The sequence below is a fragment of the Astatotilapia calliptera genome, chromosome 12 (genome assembly GCF_900246225.1).
Source record: "Astatotilapia calliptera chromosome 12, fAstCal1.2, whole genome shotgun sequence".
Taxonomy (NCBI): domain Eukaryota; kingdom Metazoa; phylum Chordata; class Actinopteri; order Cichliformes; family Cichlidae; genus Astatotilapia; species Astatotilapia calliptera.
The window spans coordinates 33965733-33984992 of record NC_039313.1 but is presented as its reverse complement, the minus strand read 5'-3'; the positions used below and the strand labels follow the sequence as shown (position 1 = coordinate 33984992).

Sequence of the window (19260 nt, the reverse complement as noted above, 5' to 3'; positions counted from 1 at the left end):
TCACCTTAGCTGTGTTTACAGACTGCTTCCTAAACCTGGGTCGCCTCTAGTTTTATAAGTTCAAAGATCAATAAGTAAGGAGCTAAAATTCAACAAAATATATGATGGAATATTTCATCTTATCACAGTCTTCTTTGCTACAGTTACAGCTGCCTGGTTGTCATGGGTATAATGGCTGAACAGGTTCAATATGGTTGAACTGTGACAGAAAACATGAAACTACTGTTTGAACAATGTTTAAATGTGAAGCAGGTCCTGATCCTGATGATCGGACCAACCAATCTGGCATCTTCTGAATTTCAAAAGATGATCTCAGTACTTGCAAACCAGACCAGTACACAGGAATCGGTGTTCACTCTTTCATCAAGAACAGACAGCCCTGCCATGGAGCTGCTGCTGACGTTTTAAGACTTTACCATCAGATCCTAAAGATTTGGAGTAAAATTCAGAAGTAGCAGCTGTAGGGGCACCGTTTCTGCTGTCAGGGGGTTCCCTCCGTGTTGGTGTCTGCAGCGGTGGAAGGATTCATGGCACTGCTGAGGACCGATAAGGCCAGGTGACAGAGTCCCTTATGGAACCTGTGATTTTTACCACTCGGAGCAACAGCTGCAAACATCTCCCTCTCAGCTTATATCCCAGCACTCAACACTGGTGTGAAAACACTCAAGAGAGGTGACATAGCTGTTAGTGGCTGCACGTTATATGTTGATGTACTGCTGCTGGGTAGATGGAGGAGTGTGGCTCACCCTCTGATAGGACGTGTTTGCAGTTATAATAGTTCATACAATTTTAGCTCAGCCAGCAGGAATATCAGGGTCAAGGAGCTTTTTTAATGGCTGCTATTACATGTTAATCACACCAGTTATGGCTGTTTTTGCTAACCTCCAAGAGCAAAAATGGCATGGCAAGTCACATTGACAAGTTAAGACCAAGACCATGAAATAACCCAGAGTTCTTGGAGTCTCTCTAACCTCGTCTCCTTATTTCTGAGATAATGTTTCCACATCACAGCCGTATCTGGTTTGTTTTGGTCCTACCTTTTCATTCCAGTGGTCTGGAACACTTACATTTTTGCTTCAAATTCCTGAACTTACTTTAATTTGAAGTACTGTTGACCACACTCTGGCTTCAAACAACACAACCAATGAGCCGGCCTTATTTAGATAACTTCCACTATTCCACTCCACTCTCCCGTGCCCAGCCACTCTGCAGCTATCTCTCACCCTCATTTCCTCGAGCCATGGATGAGTGAGATTCCTCATGCCTTTCAGTGTTTACACAGTGGGGGGAGGTGGGGGCTGTTGATTTACTGCCTTAAAGTGTCTTGGTGGCTGCATTGCGTTCCCTTTACTGCCATACTGTTGTACTTTGTGCCCGTTTTTCTTAAAAAGGGGGGGAAAATCCTTTTTTCTCTTCAGTATTTCATTTATGTGGGTCCCACTTTTCTGCCTCATTGCTGTTGCACATTTAAGGGTAACGACAGATCTCACTGCTTTATTGCATGACCTGTGTACTTCTAAATAGTCGTATGGACTGTCTGACTCCTGAGAAATTTCTCAGGTAGAGCACACTGGGGTGCCTAAACGGGGAACACGTCTGTTTCCTTGAGTTCAGCTTAAGAACTATGGGAGTGAAGTGCGGAGGCTTTTTTTCTGTACGATCTCTGCACTGCTGATGGACTCTCATCACAAGCAGTCATTAAAAGCATGTGTAGGGTGGGAAGAGCCCCCGTCGCTTCTTTGATAGCCTGTGTTTTGAGAGAGCAGACTGCATCATTCTCCCTCTGGGGAGCAGCCCCACCCGTGCGTTTTGGCGACAAAATTACCTGCAAGCCCGCGTCATCGTTGGGTCTGCAGCCTGAAGGTAATCTCAAACGAATGCTGGAGTTTTGCTTCTTATATGACATTTGCCTGGGGAGGTTTTTTAAATGCTGACCCTCTGTGCTTCCAAATGTCCCCACGTGGCAAAGGGAAGAGAGAAAAATAACATTTTATTAAGCTTTCAGTGAGTCATGGCCTCCTGCACATTAACAATATATTATAAAAGTCCTTAAGTTTCATTTTTGGTCACTTCTTTCAGTTTGGAGAAATGTTGCAGGAGCAGCAGGTTATCACAAGGCAGTGCTGAGTCTGCGCTTTAACCAGCCTGTCGTCTTAGACACTCTGTCAAGTGATCATCTTTACTCTGATGTGTTTAAAAAGACAAAGACTGGCAAAGCTCAAAGTCTGTGGGTGTGCTCTTTCTCTCTCTTCAACCATCTTTTAACTGTTAAATGATTAGAAAAAACCAAGAGTGTGAATTTCCTTCAGTTTTTAAATCCACTTTAAGCCCAAACCAGACTTCTTTTACACATCGAGGCAGATGGCTTTGCACACAAACAACCAGTCAGGCTCTAATTAAAACCACCCATCCAACCTAAACAACCCCCAGCCCCTCTCACGGAGGCGAATTGTGGCATTTTGCTTGTTTATCTTCAGCTGCCGCCCCGGCCGGTGGCCAGGATAAACCAACAGCAACGTGCTAAGAGTTTGTTTTTGTCAGAGCCTGAGGACTCGACATGTGGTCCCCCTCAGCCTGCTACCACCACTCCTGCTACTACTACTACGACTGCACGTGACACCTGGAAGACATGTAAATCTCTCTGCCTCAGCTGTCAGAGCTTGCAAACATCATATGCTTTTTTTAGGATTCTGGTGAAGGCGACAGCTGGTGTGTGTGTGGGCGGGGTTATTATATTGCAGTTGATTGAAAGTGGCTCTAATCTGAGTAAAAAGGTAGTTGTAATGCTGCTAAAACGTCTTTTAAGAAGTGTTGAAAAAGAACAAGCAAGATCTCCAGACTGGAAAAATCGGAAGAATGTTCCAAAATAAGATTTCAAACACTCTGACCTATATTTGCTGCTAGGCACAAATCCTGCTCTGATATGAGACCGAGAGATTAAGGAAAAGGACTCTGTACAGCATCTGATCTCACCGTGTCCTCGATGCATGTTTTTTTTTTTCTTTCTTTGTATAAGAGACCACCTTTATCTTCAAAGAACCCCACCTGTCCCTGGCAGCATGAGATTAATCCAAATTGTGCTCGGAGACATCAGAGAGGACGAGTGATGTAAAAGTCCTGAAGCTCAGAACAACTTGTTGCAGTGTTATAGCTCACTATTAAACCCAGTTGTTGCACTGTCTTCTGAAAACAGGGCCTCTGTAAATTAATTCAAATCAAATCCCAAAACTCTGGTCATCAGATACTGGCAGAGATATCGCCTCAATTTTCCCTGCACGTTTGAATCTGTAAAGTTAATCTGCAAAGAAAAGTGGATCTGTGTGGCTGATGATTAATTCTTCACATTAGTCATTTAGAAAATAAATACACTTTCATATGGTCCATGATGCTCCCTTGCACATGATGATTTATCTTTTCTCTGTGCAGCAGACGTCTCTAACTTCAGTGGTTAGGAGAGCACACTTGAGATCAGGGTGTTGGCTGTTCAGATCCCAGCTGGGAAAAGTGAAAGACTCGTGTTCTCAGCACTAGATCACCTGCTGCTGTTGATGTGCCCTTCAGCTTAACCCCAGTGGAGCATTCATGGCTGCCTTGCGGACACTCTGCATCTGCGACATCTCTGAGAAACTGCAACTGTGCCCGTGCTGTATTGCTGCTAGAGAAATAGCGCTTTGGCTCAGTAGAAAACCACAGTGGACTATTTGAAGATCCCAGAACTGAGTGAGGATAGCCCTTTTTCTCCCTCCATCACACTCGTGATGTCCCTCTCTTGTGGGGAAGCCACATGGTGCAGCAGATGCTCGGGCCGCTGTGCCCCGACTCTACACACGCACCATTCTCATGGAAATGGCCATGGTTGTCTGGCTGAATAATGGCTGTGGTGGGTGTGTGCACACGTGCATTATGGAGATGTGGAGGGCGTGTGTGAAAGAGGCAGACTCGGCTGGGTGGGAGCTTCGTGTGTGCTCATGAATAAATTGAATGTTTTGGTATCTGTGTCAGAGCAAACAGGACTGTGTCTTGTGATTTCCCCCCCCCCCCCCCCCCCTTCTTTAATTCACCACTTGGTTGGATCAGCTGATGTTTTCCCTTTTTGTAAGACAGTCTGTAAATCAGGTTGCCTCCACAGGCCAACAAAACCTTAAACTCACTCGAACTGTTTGTGCCAGTGTGTGGGGCAGGTGCAATTTATACCTCCTGGCATCTCCTTCCCTGCCAGCGCTGCACTGCGTCAGCCTTGAAGGCTTCCTGGCTCGGCAGGCAGCCACGGGGCAGCATATTGTCAAGGCGGCAGGGGTGTGAAGGTATATGGAGGTGGGATTGTTGGACCTTGCACTAACCCCCCCCCTCCAACCCCCACCTCGCCACACACACAAGTGTGAAAAGACTCATTGTGTATCCTCAGCCGTAAGTCTGCCTGGCATGGGACGGAGCCAGGTTCAGAGGTCAGGAGGCTGGTAAACTGCAGAGGAACGTGTACGTGAGGGTTTTGTTCTCTTTGTGGAAGCTGACTTGAATTTTAAATGCGAGACTGAGGAGTTTTTAAAAATCATCCTCAGTTCTTTAACCCTCTCAGGCTCAAATTAAGTTTTTGTTGCTAATGCACAAAAGAATACCTGCAGTGGTACTTCTGAGTAAAAAAAACTCATAAAATATGTATGTGGGGTAATCAGGTTGTTAGCTTTTAACTGTTGCAAATCTGCAAGCCTGCCTTGAGAGTGTTAAAAGGGTATTTGACTGCTAGATCAACAAACCAAGACTTGTTGCTGTAGCAGTCGCAGGTAAGCTGCAGAATTTCTCACCTCTCCCTCTGACATGTCTGTGCTGCTGCTGACCTGCATGCACCTGGAGAGTTTTCCATGGAGGAAGTCATGAGGTGTATAACTGAACTGTTATTCCGTAAGTGAACTGCAAATTACTACTGGCAGCAGTGCTTAATGCACTCCTTTTTCATGCAAGAAAAAGCACCAAAGTTTTGGAATGTAAAATGTCAAAACAAATTTAAAAAGTAATGCAAAGTATAATTCAGTCCAGTGTTTATGGGAATAGGTTGATATGAATCCAGTTTGGGACAGTTTTGTTTCTCCTTCAGCTATGAAAAGGCAGATTTGACACCTAACCTCTCACTGCCTTTGCTCCAGAGAACACGTGTGCCCCTCTCTGTATCGTGTCCTGCCCTGCATAATGATCTATTCTGCCCTCTTCAACACACACAGTCTCCTTCTTGCTTTTAGTCACGCACATTCACATGGCAGGGTCGGAAGTTAACAGACAATGTGATCATACAATGTGCTTTCAGGATTAAAAAAGAAGTCTCTGGATTCTCCGGTGTGAGGACTCTCACAAGCTCTTACATGTTTTTAAGTGTGTTTTCCGTTTTATTTCTCTTCCAGCATAGATGCAGAGCTTCCTTTAATACCACCCGCTTAGGAGTTGAGTCAGAAGACCTTTTGAATTACCAATATTTTGTAATTATCTCATGAAAGCTTAAACCCTCGTTTGTTTTCAGTCGTTAGCGCCGGCATTAGATGTTGCTGCTTACTGGACTGGAGGTGATGCACATTATCTGCATAGTAATGTTGTGGTCATATAGAACAAAGGCCTAATCCTGTGAGGGTTAAGAGTTCAGCTTCCTGTAAAGCTTAGCGGGGTCAAAACTGAACAAACTGTCTGCCAGCTGTGTGTTCCTGTTATCTTGTCATCCAAATGACTCATAAGACTCCATCATCCTCGTGTCCTGTCCAACCCTAATTTTGTTTTTCAGCTCTTTTATTTCTTCTTTTCTCTCAGTCGTCCATTTGTACATCCAAATAAACTCAAACCACAAACCAGAAACCTTAAAAAGTCCAGAGGAGGAAAAGGGTGTCGACTGTGTCCAAACCATTTCCCAAACAAACCTTTTGCTGTCCGCGTTTGCGTCTGGGAGCTATTTCGGATCCGTCTGGACCTGCATCAGCAATCGTGGTTAAATATCTAAAAAGCACCGTCTCACTCTTCCTGTGTTTGTCCTCTTTGTTTGCACAGGACACGATGCCTCAGACACCACCATTCACAGGGCAGCTGAACAGTGGCAGCTATAACAAGAACCTGTACCAGACCAAGGAGGAAGGCTACCCCGGCCTTTATTATAATGATAACAACCTGGTGTCCGGGTCTCTGGAGGCCCTCATTCACCACTTGGTCCCAACTGTGGACTATCATCCAGATGTGAGTGTTGCATTGTGATGCTTTCAAATGCTAAATATATATTTTTAATTCAAGCTTTAAGAATCAAATCATAATTTTTGTTATTTAATAAATGTGTCTTTTATCTCAACAGAGGACATACATCTTCACCTTCCTGCTCAGTTCTCGCCTCTTCATCCATCCTTATGAACTGATGTCCAAAGTGTGTCACCTGTGCACGGAGCAGCAGCGGCTTGGCGATCCCCAAGCTGATAAGGTATGCTGGGGGGAACGGGGTTAAAAGCATGACTTCTATTTAAAAAAAAAACACCATCACTGCTATGTTCAGTTTCGAACAATGGCATTAAAAGTCAGTGAAATATTGAGTTCTAACAGGACTCAAAAATCGTATTAAACTAGGATATTCTTTCACCCTTCCTAAGTACATATTTCACCTGCATTTTCAGATGAGAGTCAGGAAGATTGCTCCCAAAATCCTCCAGCTGCTGACAGAGTGGACAGAAACCTTCCCATATGACTTTAGGGATGAGAGGATGATGCGGAGCCTGAAAGAGCTGACCCACCGGCTTGCCAGCGGAGACGAGGTCAGTCTTTCTTCATTTCCACTCACCACGACACGCAGCAAAAGGGGTTTTCTAGATCAGTCAAGTAGCAAATGACCTGCTGATTAGATAATATGTTTAGTTTTAGGTGTTATCACCAATAGTGCAGTGCTGTTTAGTAGACTGCACGTGCAGTAAAGCTACAGGCGCAGGCAGATTTTTTGCAGATAGCAGCGGAGGGAGGTGGAGTGGGGGTATCTCTGGCAACAAAGCACTTTTGAGCCCGGATCGGTTGAGAGAGAAAAGCCCCATTGTTTATGGCCTAGGTGGGTTTTTTGTCATCCCTGCAGTGCTCCTTCTTAGGCAGCATTTGGATTGTTCCTCTGCAGCAGAGCTGAATGTCACCGGCTCAGTGCGCCTTTAGCCTTGCTGCAGCCTGTTTTTAGTAGGCTTGAACAGTTTTTTGTCCCGTACCCTCTGTTATCTTTGGGGTACGTGCTGACCCTCCGACTTTACACATTTAGATATAGAAACGTTGTTTTGACAAGCAGTGACTCATGCTATGTATGTTATGAAAGGAAGTGCTAGCATAAGCTAAAGTACTAGCAGGAGGCAAAATGGAAATTTAGAGGTGAAAGCCCCCCACGTGAACCATGACAGGTTAATATGTCTCTCAAATATGAGTGCTTGCACTTGGCAAGCACTCATATTTACAGAGCTTCGAAACTGCAGAGCTATGCTAATGTAGATCATTTGTCCTGTGGGACAGTTTGTTTCATGCAGGGATTCACTGAAAGATGTTTCCCTCATGATGATTATTAAAAAAAGGTCCCATGATGATTCGTCAAGTTTACTGTGCTTCGTAACTCGTGCTCCTATCCTTCCATGTCACCGTCTCATGTTCCCAGTTAAATTTTCTTTGGTCTGAACAATTAATGATATTAGTCCTCATCAGACTGGATTCTTCCAGTGCACGTGCTGATTGTTTGAGTCATTCCTTTTGCTCGGGAAAGTGGCACACACAAACTAAGTGTGTGTATTTTTGGATGTTTTAGTTGTTGCAGCAGCAGCTTGTCAGGACCAGATAGTGATGAAGAAGAGAACCCCCCCCCCCCCCCCCCCCCCCCGCCCCCTCTTTAGCACTCAAGACAAGAAAAACACGCACCCCCACTTTTTTAATCAGGCTCCACAGGACTCATTGATGGTGCGAGGACAAGTATTGATCCTGACTTTATCTAGAAATCAATTCAACCTCACATGACACTTGGACACATTTACAGCTTTCCAGATCCTCCACCCACCCCCATGGAAACTTACCCAGGGTCGACAGCAGTACACACACTCATAGACATTCTTATAAACACGCACTGTTTTGACGGTCATGCAAACATCTTTTGATTTCACACTAGATTGGCTGCAGCTGGCGTTAACACCAAACCTCTGTGGATATTTTTGATAGTTGAAATTGATTCTAGCTTCGGGGGAAACAGGCATTAGGTGAAGATTCCCAGGAACTTTTACCTGAAATAATACCATGCTTGGTATATTTAACAAAAATAAAAATAAAAATGAGAGGTACTATTTGCTGCTAGTCAGTTAAGACCAAAATGAAACATTATCTCTACTGGCAAATACAGTTAAACTAGATAAAGAGAAACCATTGGCACGCTATGGGTGAATTACGCAATAATGCACACTTTACTTTCAATTTCTTTTCCAAACGAGTCTATTTTAAGTCTGTTTTTAAATAATCTTTCCAGGAGTTCCCCTGCATATCCAGTACCTGCCTTTGTGTCCTTAGACCTTGCGGGAAATGTAGTTTATGAGATGTTATCAACTAGGAATGAACTTGTTGACTTAATAATTTCGTTGAGAAAGATTGATCGGGTTTACAATACAGCATGTTTTGTACTGACAAAGCAATAGTATCCGAATATCATGAAGATAAACTCAAATGTCATGTAAGCATGGTGTGCAAAGCCTGACCAACAACAGTCCTCTGAGTGAATCGTTCTCAGGGAAGCTTTGATGCCCCGGGTGCACACGTTGCACCAAATAAATGTTAGGGGAAAGGAGTCGAGTTGAACAGTTGTTTATTCATGTGTCCATAGATATTCCCCCCGTGGTGAGAAAGGATGACACCTTATTTTTGGTAGTGTGAACACCGCAGGACATTTCCAGGAAATACAGCTGTTTAAATTGTGGGAAGTGCTTCTCGGGATGGGGCTTTGAATAGATCTGATTTGGAGAAAGTGTGAAACAAAACTAAACATGAAGGCTCCAAATCAGGTTTGAAATTCAAAACATAAATGCTTTAGCATAAGCACGTCTGAAGTTTAGAGTTGGGTGCTGGTTCTTTGGCGAGTCAACCACAGTGCTCTGGGAAGAGAGTCCAGAATAGATGTCCTGAACATCTGGTCAGACTTATGTCCAGACCACACTCTGAACATTCCCAGACCTTGATCTCTGTAGTAAGACTGTCATTATGGACGTGGTTGGATATACAGGGAAGCTGCAGCTAAGGAAAAAAACTGACGCTGTGATCTCGATCTGAACTCGCTTACTGGTGCACAGTTCTTGACCTGAAAATGTGCAGTTTTTATTTTGCATGCTACGTTTTTATGGTAATTTTGATAGATTTTTAGTAGCTCTCACATGATTTAGACACACGAGGTGCCTGACATACCTGGAGAAACTGAATATTCAGATGGAGGCAGGTGTGCTTTGCACCATTGTGAAGTTGGTACTGCAAGAATCTTTGCATAAGAAGCTTAAACAGACAATGGGACCGATATCTTCATTGGCCACAACCATTGCATAGTGAAAATCTGATTCTGATTATTGCATGGTATCATATTGTAATTCACTCTCACCTCTAAACTGTGCATTGTATCAAAGATAACAAAGGAACTCAAAGGCAACAATGTTGGAGTATCAGTTTCTCCTGAATGGGGAGAATCAGTTTTCATCTATGTTCAACATTAACAAATACGACACCAGGCACCTTGAAATAATGCAAGCACACTTTTAAAAACTGGTTTTTATAAAAGACTAAATTCAAGTTCTAACATTAAAGACATGAAACCATGAAACATCTCACTTGTGTTAAACTCGATTCACTCGCACACGGATTATGCCGACTTCACAGATTAATGCTGAACACCAGGGAGGTCTCGTTTAGTTGGCTGAGAGCTACTTCTGCCGCATCGTGACTTGGCACCATGCGCATGTTTGTAGTTTAAAACAATCCGGCCCAGTACACCTTTTACTCTGCTCATTAGTTCTGGTTGAATGAACGTCTAAAAACAGTCGGGCCTTTGCTTTGGGTCAGGTGGTGCTCCACAGGAAATGACACCAGTCAGCCAAGAATAACAGGACCTCTAGTGATATGATGGCATAACCCAGCCATGTGCTCAGAAGTGTCGACTTGCACTGAGCAGTCGTCTGCCACCTCAGGACTGCTGCCAGTGTTGACGGTGAAGGGAATCGCATGCCACTGCTAGGCTCACTCGGTCGTAACGCCAAAAGTTGGGGTGAGCAAATGTGACTTCCTCTGCTTAGAAATGTGACGCATGCCGTTGTCTCCAAGATCCGAGACTATATTTACCCGACCCTGGCCTGTCCTCTGTTTGTGGTGGGGACAGAAGCTACGGCAGATGGTTCACTGTGAAGTGGATTTTCACTGGTGGCATGTCTCGCTGTTGTCCAACTGTGCAGGAGCACGGTCAAGCATTAGCAGAGTTAATACAGTGTTTATCAGCCGGGTTTATTGCAGTGTGTGAGAGAGGACTGAGTGTAAGTGTGCAACTAATGAATCTTAATGTTTGTTTTGCAACAAATTCTTTCTTTTCCTGTTCAGACAATTTTTTTTAAAGTTTGGAACTAATTAATGTCTTCAAACTGTAAGCATCGATCTAGAAACAATTGGCAACTATCAAAAATCGGATTTTGGCATTTTTCACTGTTTGTTGAGAATCTACAGCACAGCACTCGTACATAAAACCTGATTTTTCTCTCTGCAGTTTCATTTTTCATTCTGGCAATCACCCCTTGCCAAAAACTGCAGTGTCCACAGAGCCACAGCTGATTGGCTGACACATGAATGTGTCTCTTCATGTGTCATTGCACCTATCACAGCCACATCACCCACAAACAGATGCATTAGTTGCGCCCTGGGAAGGGAATTTCAGAAAAAGGTCCCGCCTTGACTGTTTCCAGCAGAGCGATGAAAGCCCGCTCATTTTTATCCCCAATGTCTGAGTGCAGCACAGACTCGTCATACTTGATTGCTGTTTAGACATCCAGCCCTCCACATCCATTATAAAGCTTGGGTGTTCTTTCCCACCCCTGTTGAACTTGGTCTTGTTGTAGATCCCAGATTCTGGAGGCTGAATTGGCAGAAAGTTCAGAGATGAGAGATGTGGCCGTGAAGGGGTTCTTGGGATCATTCTGCCTTCTCATCATACACAAAATCAGATACACATGTTCTCTTTCCCTCGACCGGCCGTCTTATACAACTTCTATGCTAAAGTGGAGCAGAGAGGAAACTGTTATCTAATCGTGGCCTGTTTGAGTCACAGGAAAGTTTCAAAATAAGATGACCTCTCAGCCAGTAAGCCAAGAGTCCCCTGCCCTATTCCCCGTGAGCTGATGAGAATTATTAATAAACCTGGCAGGAAGAATTTTGTGTAACATTGTGATTGATATTGTAGTAAATGAAAAAAGGCTCATTTTTCTGCAATTTACACTTTGATGGCTGTTCTGTGGCTCTGGACTGTGAACTTGCATCTTTCATCACCTGCACCACCCTGAAACGCAAAACAAGCAAAGTTAAAGTACAAGGTTAAGAGTTGGGTGTTCTTTAATGTGAAAACAAGCTTCATATGATACCCAGTACTGTTTCTGAAGATGCTAGTAAAGCTAAAGTTCCTGGCAGATGGCATACTAACCTAAAACTGAGTTCCAGCAAACAGATTTCCTTCTTTCTCCTCACAGATTTACAGGAAGGCAGTCAGCCAGATGAGCCAGGGCCTCATCAGGAGGTTGACGGTGCTCAGCCAGTACGAGGAGGCGCTGGGCAAAATCAACGCCACTGCGGCTGAGAGGCTCACGGTTCTAAAAGCGAAGCCTCAGGCAGCCATACAGAGAGACCTGCTGTCTATCTGCAATGACCCCTTTACCGTCGCCCAGCAGCTCACACACATAGAGCTGGTAAGAGAAGCAGTTCTTAAAAATCTGTTTAAATGTCATTTATTTTGAAGTAAGCTCTAAATGTGACCTTCCAAGGAGCAGTCTGAAACCGCATCACTGAGACACACACAGAAGTCAAAGAGAAGCAGGCCAGATCGATATCAGAGAGGGCGACGCATGTCAGAGCAGGACCAGATCTCTGTGATGGACTGATAAATCAGTGTGGTGATTGATTGATTTGAAACAGTGCTGCTTAACCACAGTCATTACATATCAGCTAAATCAATGTGAAAAACAGGGTTTAATTGTACAAAGGTTCTAAAAAGGGAGATAAAATGTAGGCTTTAATGATGCGAGATAAGTCCCAAACTAACTTTGAACAAGTAGGGAAACCATCTGGTGACTAAACCTTTTACGGTCCTGGTGTGATGCAAACTGTTCGTGGATTCTCAGAGATTTTTCTTTCTCCCTTTTCAGGAAAGACTGAGTTACATCGGACCTGAAGAATTCGTCCAGGCTTTCGTCCACAAGGACCCTCTGGATAATGATAAGGTAATGACTGCATGCTTCAGAATACATCAGCAGATAAGAAAACACATACAGTAGTTATGCAATTTTTTTTTTTTTTATTTTGGCTGAAATCTGGTGTGTAGACTTGATTTGTCTCCGATGGCCTAGTTTCTCTTCCAGAAGGATGTTAAGTTTACACAGCGCAGTAACTGCCTGCTGCATGGGTCAAAGTGAGGGCAGGTTATTTGCAGACGTTAGCAGCAGACCACATATCCGCTCCCCTCACACACTCAATCACACCACAATTTCCTCAAATCATCCCAGTGTCTGGATTAGATGGGCATGCATGCACCCCATCTCCTAGCAACCACTACTGCCAAGGGTTTGCATTGGTAAGGTGTGTGTGTGTTTTGGGGCGGTGTGGTCTCTTTTCTGGCGTTTGGCTGCTAGGCAACGGGCCAGTTTTTTGGAAGCCAGGGTGATGGGGGTTAAGGCTGCCTTTGTTCTTTTAGGCTAGCTTGCCTCGTACCCCCAACGAGCCACTTGAAAACACGGGGATAACTCAGTCTGTCTGCATAAAAAGCGACATGTTCAGTGGCGGGAACTCGGCATGGGCGCGAGTGGCGTAAGGCTCGAGGAATGTGTGGAATTATATCAAGAGGAATCCACACAAAGAGCCAGCATGCGTAATGTGAATAACATTGACCGCTATTGTGCTTATAGATGAAAAGCAGGGGGAAGCTGAGTATTATTGGCTGCACAGGTCCACTCATTTATTTTTATTTTTTAAATTTGTTGAATCGATTGACATCGACTGGCTTTGCTTTTAACTTCAGTTCTAACTGAAGGTGGGTTTTCTTTGGTGTTTTTTTTCTGCAGAATTGCTTCAGTGATCACAAAAAGGCCAGCAACCTGGAGGCCTATGTCGACTGGTTCAACAGACTCAGTTATCTGGTGGCTACAGAGATCTGCATGGTAGGTAACAAACAGCAAGCCAAGCAGTAAACTTCACTGCTAATGAAGGCGGATTGTTGATGGTACACAACCACTGTTATCTTCATTAGGGATAAAATCGCAAGGTTAATTTTTCAGATAATTGTTTAGTGAATGAAGTACCCAAAGAAATGTTCACAGTTCAGTTTACACTAGATTCTTGCGTAATACATTAAAATATGGCCGAACCATAGGCTGTAAATAAAAGATGGACGTAGCTTTCATGTCCCAAAAGTCCAGCTGAAAGAGGAAGTTCCCTAAAACAAGGTTAAACAAGGCTGCGGTGTCTGGGACAGGCTAAATAAACACTTTTCATGCTTGTCAAATAAAATAAAGAAAGAAACAAAAACTCCCCGACAATGATTACAACCTTTTCGGGGAACAGCACTTCGCTGTTTGGTAAATGTGTTTGTTGGAAATAAAGCTGAGGCATAATGCAGTTTTTAATGTTCTCCATTTTGTTAACAGCCGGGGAAAAAGAAGCACCGAGCCCGAGTCATCGAGTTCTTCATCGACGTGGCGCGGGAATGCTTCAACATCGGCAACTTTAACTCCCTCATGGCCATCATATGTGAGTTGGAGTTCTCTTTTTTTCTCTCTGAGATAAAGTTTTGTTTCATTGCTGCACAAAACCTGAAGCGATTGTTCCCACAAGGTGATGCTTTGCACTTTCCTCATTCAGACGTGCACTCTGCACTTGCTTCCTCCTGTGTAGGCCTCTGCACAGAGCTTGTTGTCTTGTGGGCATCATCATAAATTTGATTAGTGCTATAAATTGCAGTTTGTTTGTTTTGTTCATGCTGCGGTGCAGTCGCCCCGTGGCAGTAACCTCTCCTGACATTGTCTCAGTTCATTTCCACCTTACGTAATTTTCTTCAGTTTAATATTATGAGTGAAACTTGGCAGCAGATGGAGCGGAGTTCATGCAGATAATTGTCTTGATGGAATTTGTTCTTTGGTCACTCAGACAGTTTTTCCCATGGCTTTCTGCTACGTCTGCTTGTACTTACAGAATCACTCTTATATAGTCACTGCAAAGTCTGCACATTGTAAAATACATTTATGAACCTATTGTCCCTACTTCCAGTGTCTGCGCTTTTGAAAAATAGCCCAAAAGGTATAAAATTGCAGGACAAAGAGTGTGAATTATCAAGCCAATAGTTGCTGAACTCGAGGCGTATCACTGATGGAGTTTCCATTCTTCACTCTGTACAATGGCTGAACTATAAGCATATTGTATCCTGGTCTTTTGAGGTTACTTTCAGTAGAGAAATTGATATTTCCGCCTCTTCTATGTAATTTCTCTCCACATTCTGCCCATTGTGGAGCAAACCCGGGTTGTACTAAACAGCTGCAGGGGTTAACGTGTCTCTAAAAACAAGATTAGTTTCGATAAATGTAACCAGGTTGATTCCAGATCAGAAATGAGAAAAACACTGAGGCCTAAGAGGTTAGAAGACTCTCTGAGTCTCGGAGGATTTAGAGGAGAGCGTGTCTGGTCATCGGTGCCTGAGGGCGGGTGGAGAGTCTTTGCGTCCACTACAAACAGGGAGCGGACTCGGGACTGGAAGAGGGCATAAACCGGGCAGATGGTCAGCACTGACCAGAGAGTGTGAGCACACAGGGGAGGAGGGAGGGAGAGAGGGAGAAAGGGAGGAGAGGATATTGGAGTGCCAGCTGTCCTCTGTCCTCCCCAGAGACGGCGAGGAAGAGAGCCACAGGCAAATCCTTCTACACCAGCCTCGTCTCCAGGGACACTGTGTTTGTGATGCTTTTAAAGGGTTATTACCCCCCAAAAGAGATCATTTACCATCAGCTGTGTCTCCATGAGCAAATACATTTATTTTTTCAGGTCTTGAAATATCCAGATTTGGTTTTCCTTCCTGTCTAAACTGGATCAGAAAAGAAAAAGAAGGGCATTATTATCTAAACTACTGCATGGCTAGAATCGGCCTTGGAGTTAAGTGACCATTTAATTCATTAAAAAAACAACAAAAACCCCCAACTGTCAGTGTCTTCTTGTCATTGGCGACATTGTGACTGCGCTGAAAAGAAGAAGACATTAACGGTATAATAATCATCTCGTATGTGTCCCAGAGGGACCACTACAGCTAGCACCTGTCCTTCTTCACACTGGTCTCTTTGTGAGTGGATGGAGCCGTTTCCCAGGCAGCACACGTTCTGACACACAGCGTCACATGCCTCCGTGGTTCGGCCTGCATTCGCTTCCGTCCCTCGGTGCTGTGTAAAAGCCAAACTGTCTGCTGGGAATCAAAGTGAGTTCAGGGAGAACACGAGGCTTCGCGGTTTCGAGTTTTATATTTCTGTCTGTGAACCGGAGTTCTTTAGAGTACCCCAGGGCTGTTTTTGTGGTGTTGTTCTGCTCTGTTGGTGACCCTTCGCTGCCTGAACCTGCACCGGGCACACACAGAGGATTACCATATGGGAAGCAGAGTGCTGGGAGGGGAAACAAGGCGTGTGTTAACTCTATTGTTCCTGCTGCCCTGCTGCACCAGAAGAAGCAACGTAAAGAAAGAGAAGGGGAGGCAGAGGGGGGGAGGAAGGGTGGAGGGGGATGTGCGTCTGTCTGGCTGAATGGGGAAAATGCCATGTGTTAATGCGATCGTGTTTGCACGGGCGTGTGATCTCTCTCTCATGGCCTTTGTTTTTGTGTGTGTTTGTGTTGCAGCTGGGATGAACATGAGTCCGGTGTCACGGCTGAAGAAGACCTGGAGCAAAGTCAAAACAGCCAAGTTTGATATTCTAGAGGTGAGTTTGTATAAAAGAGATTTACTTTGACCAGCGCTCAGGAAGTGAGTGTTTTATAATCTCACTTTTAATAATTCAACTCTTAAGTTTTTCCCACGCGTAGTGGCAGTGTTGTGGTAAACACTTATGACAAATCTAGTTGTGGGTTTGCGGGGGAGCTACTGCTGTCAGTGATTTATTGGGTAAGAGAGAAAAACAGGGTCATTCTGAAAGCTTTTGCAAGCGTGGATCTGAGTGGGAGAATAAAGGGTTTGCTGTCCATGACTAAGATCGCTCATAAATCCAGAAAAAACAGAGACTCTCAGAACTGAGCTAGTTGAAGCCTTTCTCTTAAACCAAAGCACATGATAGCCTTTTCCAAGTTTAGTATGATTATATGGTAAAGCAACAGAATTTTCCTGGAACATCTGAGTCTGAAGGTTCAGTTTTAAGTCAGAACATGCAAAGTGCAGAAAAGAACAAAAATCGAACACCTATGATTGTTCTTGGTACATTCTGGAAGAAAAATAAGGGGAAATTTGATGATTCTGTCGGGATCAGGTGGAAATAAATGGAGCCCAGCAGCCGGGAGGACCAGATGTTAAGGTGTAACTGGGTGTGCAAATCACGCAGCCCTGCCTTCCTCCCCGAGGTGTGTGAGAAAACCCAGCATACCGCAAGAACACGTTCAGTGAGCCCAACGGGCCATCAGTCGGCCCTTTTGAAATAGATCTGACGAGTGAGTCTGGGACGCTCTGCGAGAACTGAAAGGGTTTCAAAGACTCGAGTTCTTTAGGTTTTCTTCACGTCTCACTGGAGATCATCCACGTCGTTCCTCTTCTGCTGGCTCTTGTTCCTTTTGTCAGTCGCACCCTTCTTGATGCTTTCCTTTTATCTTTATCTTTTGTCCCTCTGAGGATTTCTTTTAGGTGAATCCCAAACTTTGTGTTTGAGTTAATTTGCTGCTTAGTTTGTTGAAAGTCGCAGACCCAATGGCATCGTCTGTTTGTTGATTGTTTTATAATCCCCCCCCCCCCCATATGTGACTACATCCTATGTCACAATATTTGAAACCTGAGGATACTTGGTCGTCATGGTGAAAACTAAAACTAATAATAAAACCACATTTTATATAATTTTCACTGAAGATTTGTTCGAGTTTCAGAGTTTCCTTCAGTGATTTTCACTTTCTTGTCAACTAGTATTATCCAGGCACAGAGTTAGCACTTCCACTGGTGTTAAGCCAAAACACATGTCGCCGGCTTTTTGGGCCATCAGATCCACTCACATTTCAGAGGCATGTGCTCACACAGACTCTGTATTTGTCTCTCCACAGCACCAGATGGATCCTTCCAGCAATTTCTATAACTACAGAACAGCACTGAGAGGAGCCACGCAGAGATCAATCACCGCCAACAGCAGCAGAGAGAAGGTGAGGCCTTGATGTTCCCGCATTTGATGGTGGCGTGTTTACGGGAGATTGTCTATTCTGAATATTTAAACGTAATCTTAACTTTCCAACTGGTTCACCTGTAGTTCAGCTCCCATCTGAACGCCTTGTGTCGGGCAGAAAGAGAGCAAATTAAATATGGACGATGACATTTGAAGCGCAACATTTGTTGCATCGGATTCACAATTCTGGGAAAAGCTGCGATTCCGATTATTTATTTCTCTTTGCCAAAAAGATGACAGATATTTTCGTACTGAATAACAGACCTTTATTAAAAGATGGACGTAACCATGGTGATGTCAGACGTTGGATTGTGGACAAAGACATCTGCTAATTAAGCGACACCCTAATAAAAATAATAAAGAATATCGCTCACCCACTAACTTCGAGGTCTTTGCCATTGATCAGGATGTAAACATTTTTTTTGTTTGTTATTTATTTTGTTAAGTTGGGCATTTTAAGACTGGGAGTCTATGAGGATTGGATTCAGCCTCAAGTGGCCAGTCAAAGAACTGCAGTTTTTGGAGTTTGCTGCTTGATACTGACACATCAAGCAGCCAGTGTTTATGCAGACCCAAGAGTTTGAACAGCTGGACATGTGAACACCAGACTTTGGTTTACAATTCATGTAAACAGTCAGAGACACTTATAGTGAACGGTGGCTCGGTGTCTTTACTATAAACCATTTGACAGCTGTCGTGACCTTTCAGTGGTGACGTGTGTCACAGCGGGGACGTATTACGCTTGACTGCGGTTATGCAAAAAGTGGAGACCTTATCTCAGACTTTATTCTCATGCACTGTGACGTGGAAGGAAGTGTTTGAGGCAGTGCAGAGAACCAAAGCGGCGTATCTTGAAATCGTCTGCACAGTGTGTTCCCGTGATATTTACAGCATCAGCAGCCTCCGGGGAGGACTGCAGAGGGACGGAGGTTACATAACAGTGTAGTGCAGAGGGGACGCAGAGGTCAAGTTATGAGGGTCAAAACATGAGGAGGGTCTGAGTTTCTTCCTCATCAAAGATGCTTTGGAATGAAACGAAAACATGGCCTCCTGCCAGATCACATAGCGTTCTCTGCTGCTTCGACCCACCCTGACCGAATGCGATCCGCCCCGAAGCTCGTGGGCTGCCAGACATTAGTGGTCAGCCTCTCGTCCCGTCATCATGTTTAAAAAAAAGGTGTTTTTATTTAGTGGAGACAAAGTGTACTGTCGATGTGTGTGCAGCTCCCTGTGGTTCGTGAGGGATGTCCCCCCTTTTTTCGAGCAAAGATATGCAAACAGTCCAGTACAAGAGGTCAGGGTTATGAAATGGAAAGTTCCCAAGAAGTCTGGTATGTTCCTGCATGTGACCTCTCCTTTTGGGGGGTCGGGGGGTGTTTATAGTGTCCGTCAGGCACTCGCAGAGCTTCAGTCTGACGACGTGTGTTTCAGCCTATTCTTGCTGTAGGTTTTGTTCTTTGCAGTGAGGACAGAAAAGATTTAACGATCCAACACTTGTTGCTATGTTGGCTCATTTGCTTGAAATAACATGTTAACAAAATGCCGAACAGCTGATCTAAACCAGACTCGGTGGATCGTGTTTGGTTGTGTAGCAACTATTGTGAGATATTTTATAAGGAAGAATGTGGCAACAGCTCCA

At 44.2% G+C, this 19260-nt stretch overlaps 1 protein-coding gene across 2 annotated transcripts in view; it reads left to right on the top strand.

The window, feature by feature from the left end:
- The window catches only part of rasgef1ba (RasGEF domain family, member 1Ba), a 129144-nt gene that overhangs the window by 101699 nt on the left and 8185 nt on the right, over positions 1–19260 (top strand). For both annotated transcript variants that reach the window (XM_026186876.1, XM_026186877.1), the window contains 9 exons: positions 6025–6207; positions 6320–6442; positions 6633–6770; positions 11724–11939; positions 12396–12470; positions 13308–13403; positions 13890–13992; positions 16111–16190; positions 17506–17601. In XM_026186876.1, coding sequence (XP_026042661.1) covers positions 6025–6207; positions 6320–6442; positions 6633–6770; positions 11724–11939; positions 12396–12470; positions 13308–13403; positions 13890–13992; positions 16111–16190; positions 17506–17601 — 1110 coding nt within the window. The remainder of the gene's footprint in view (positions 1–6024; positions 6208–6319; positions 6443–6632; positions 6771–11723; positions 11940–12395; positions 12471–13307; positions 13404–13889; positions 13993–16110; positions 16191–17505; positions 17602–19260) is intronic.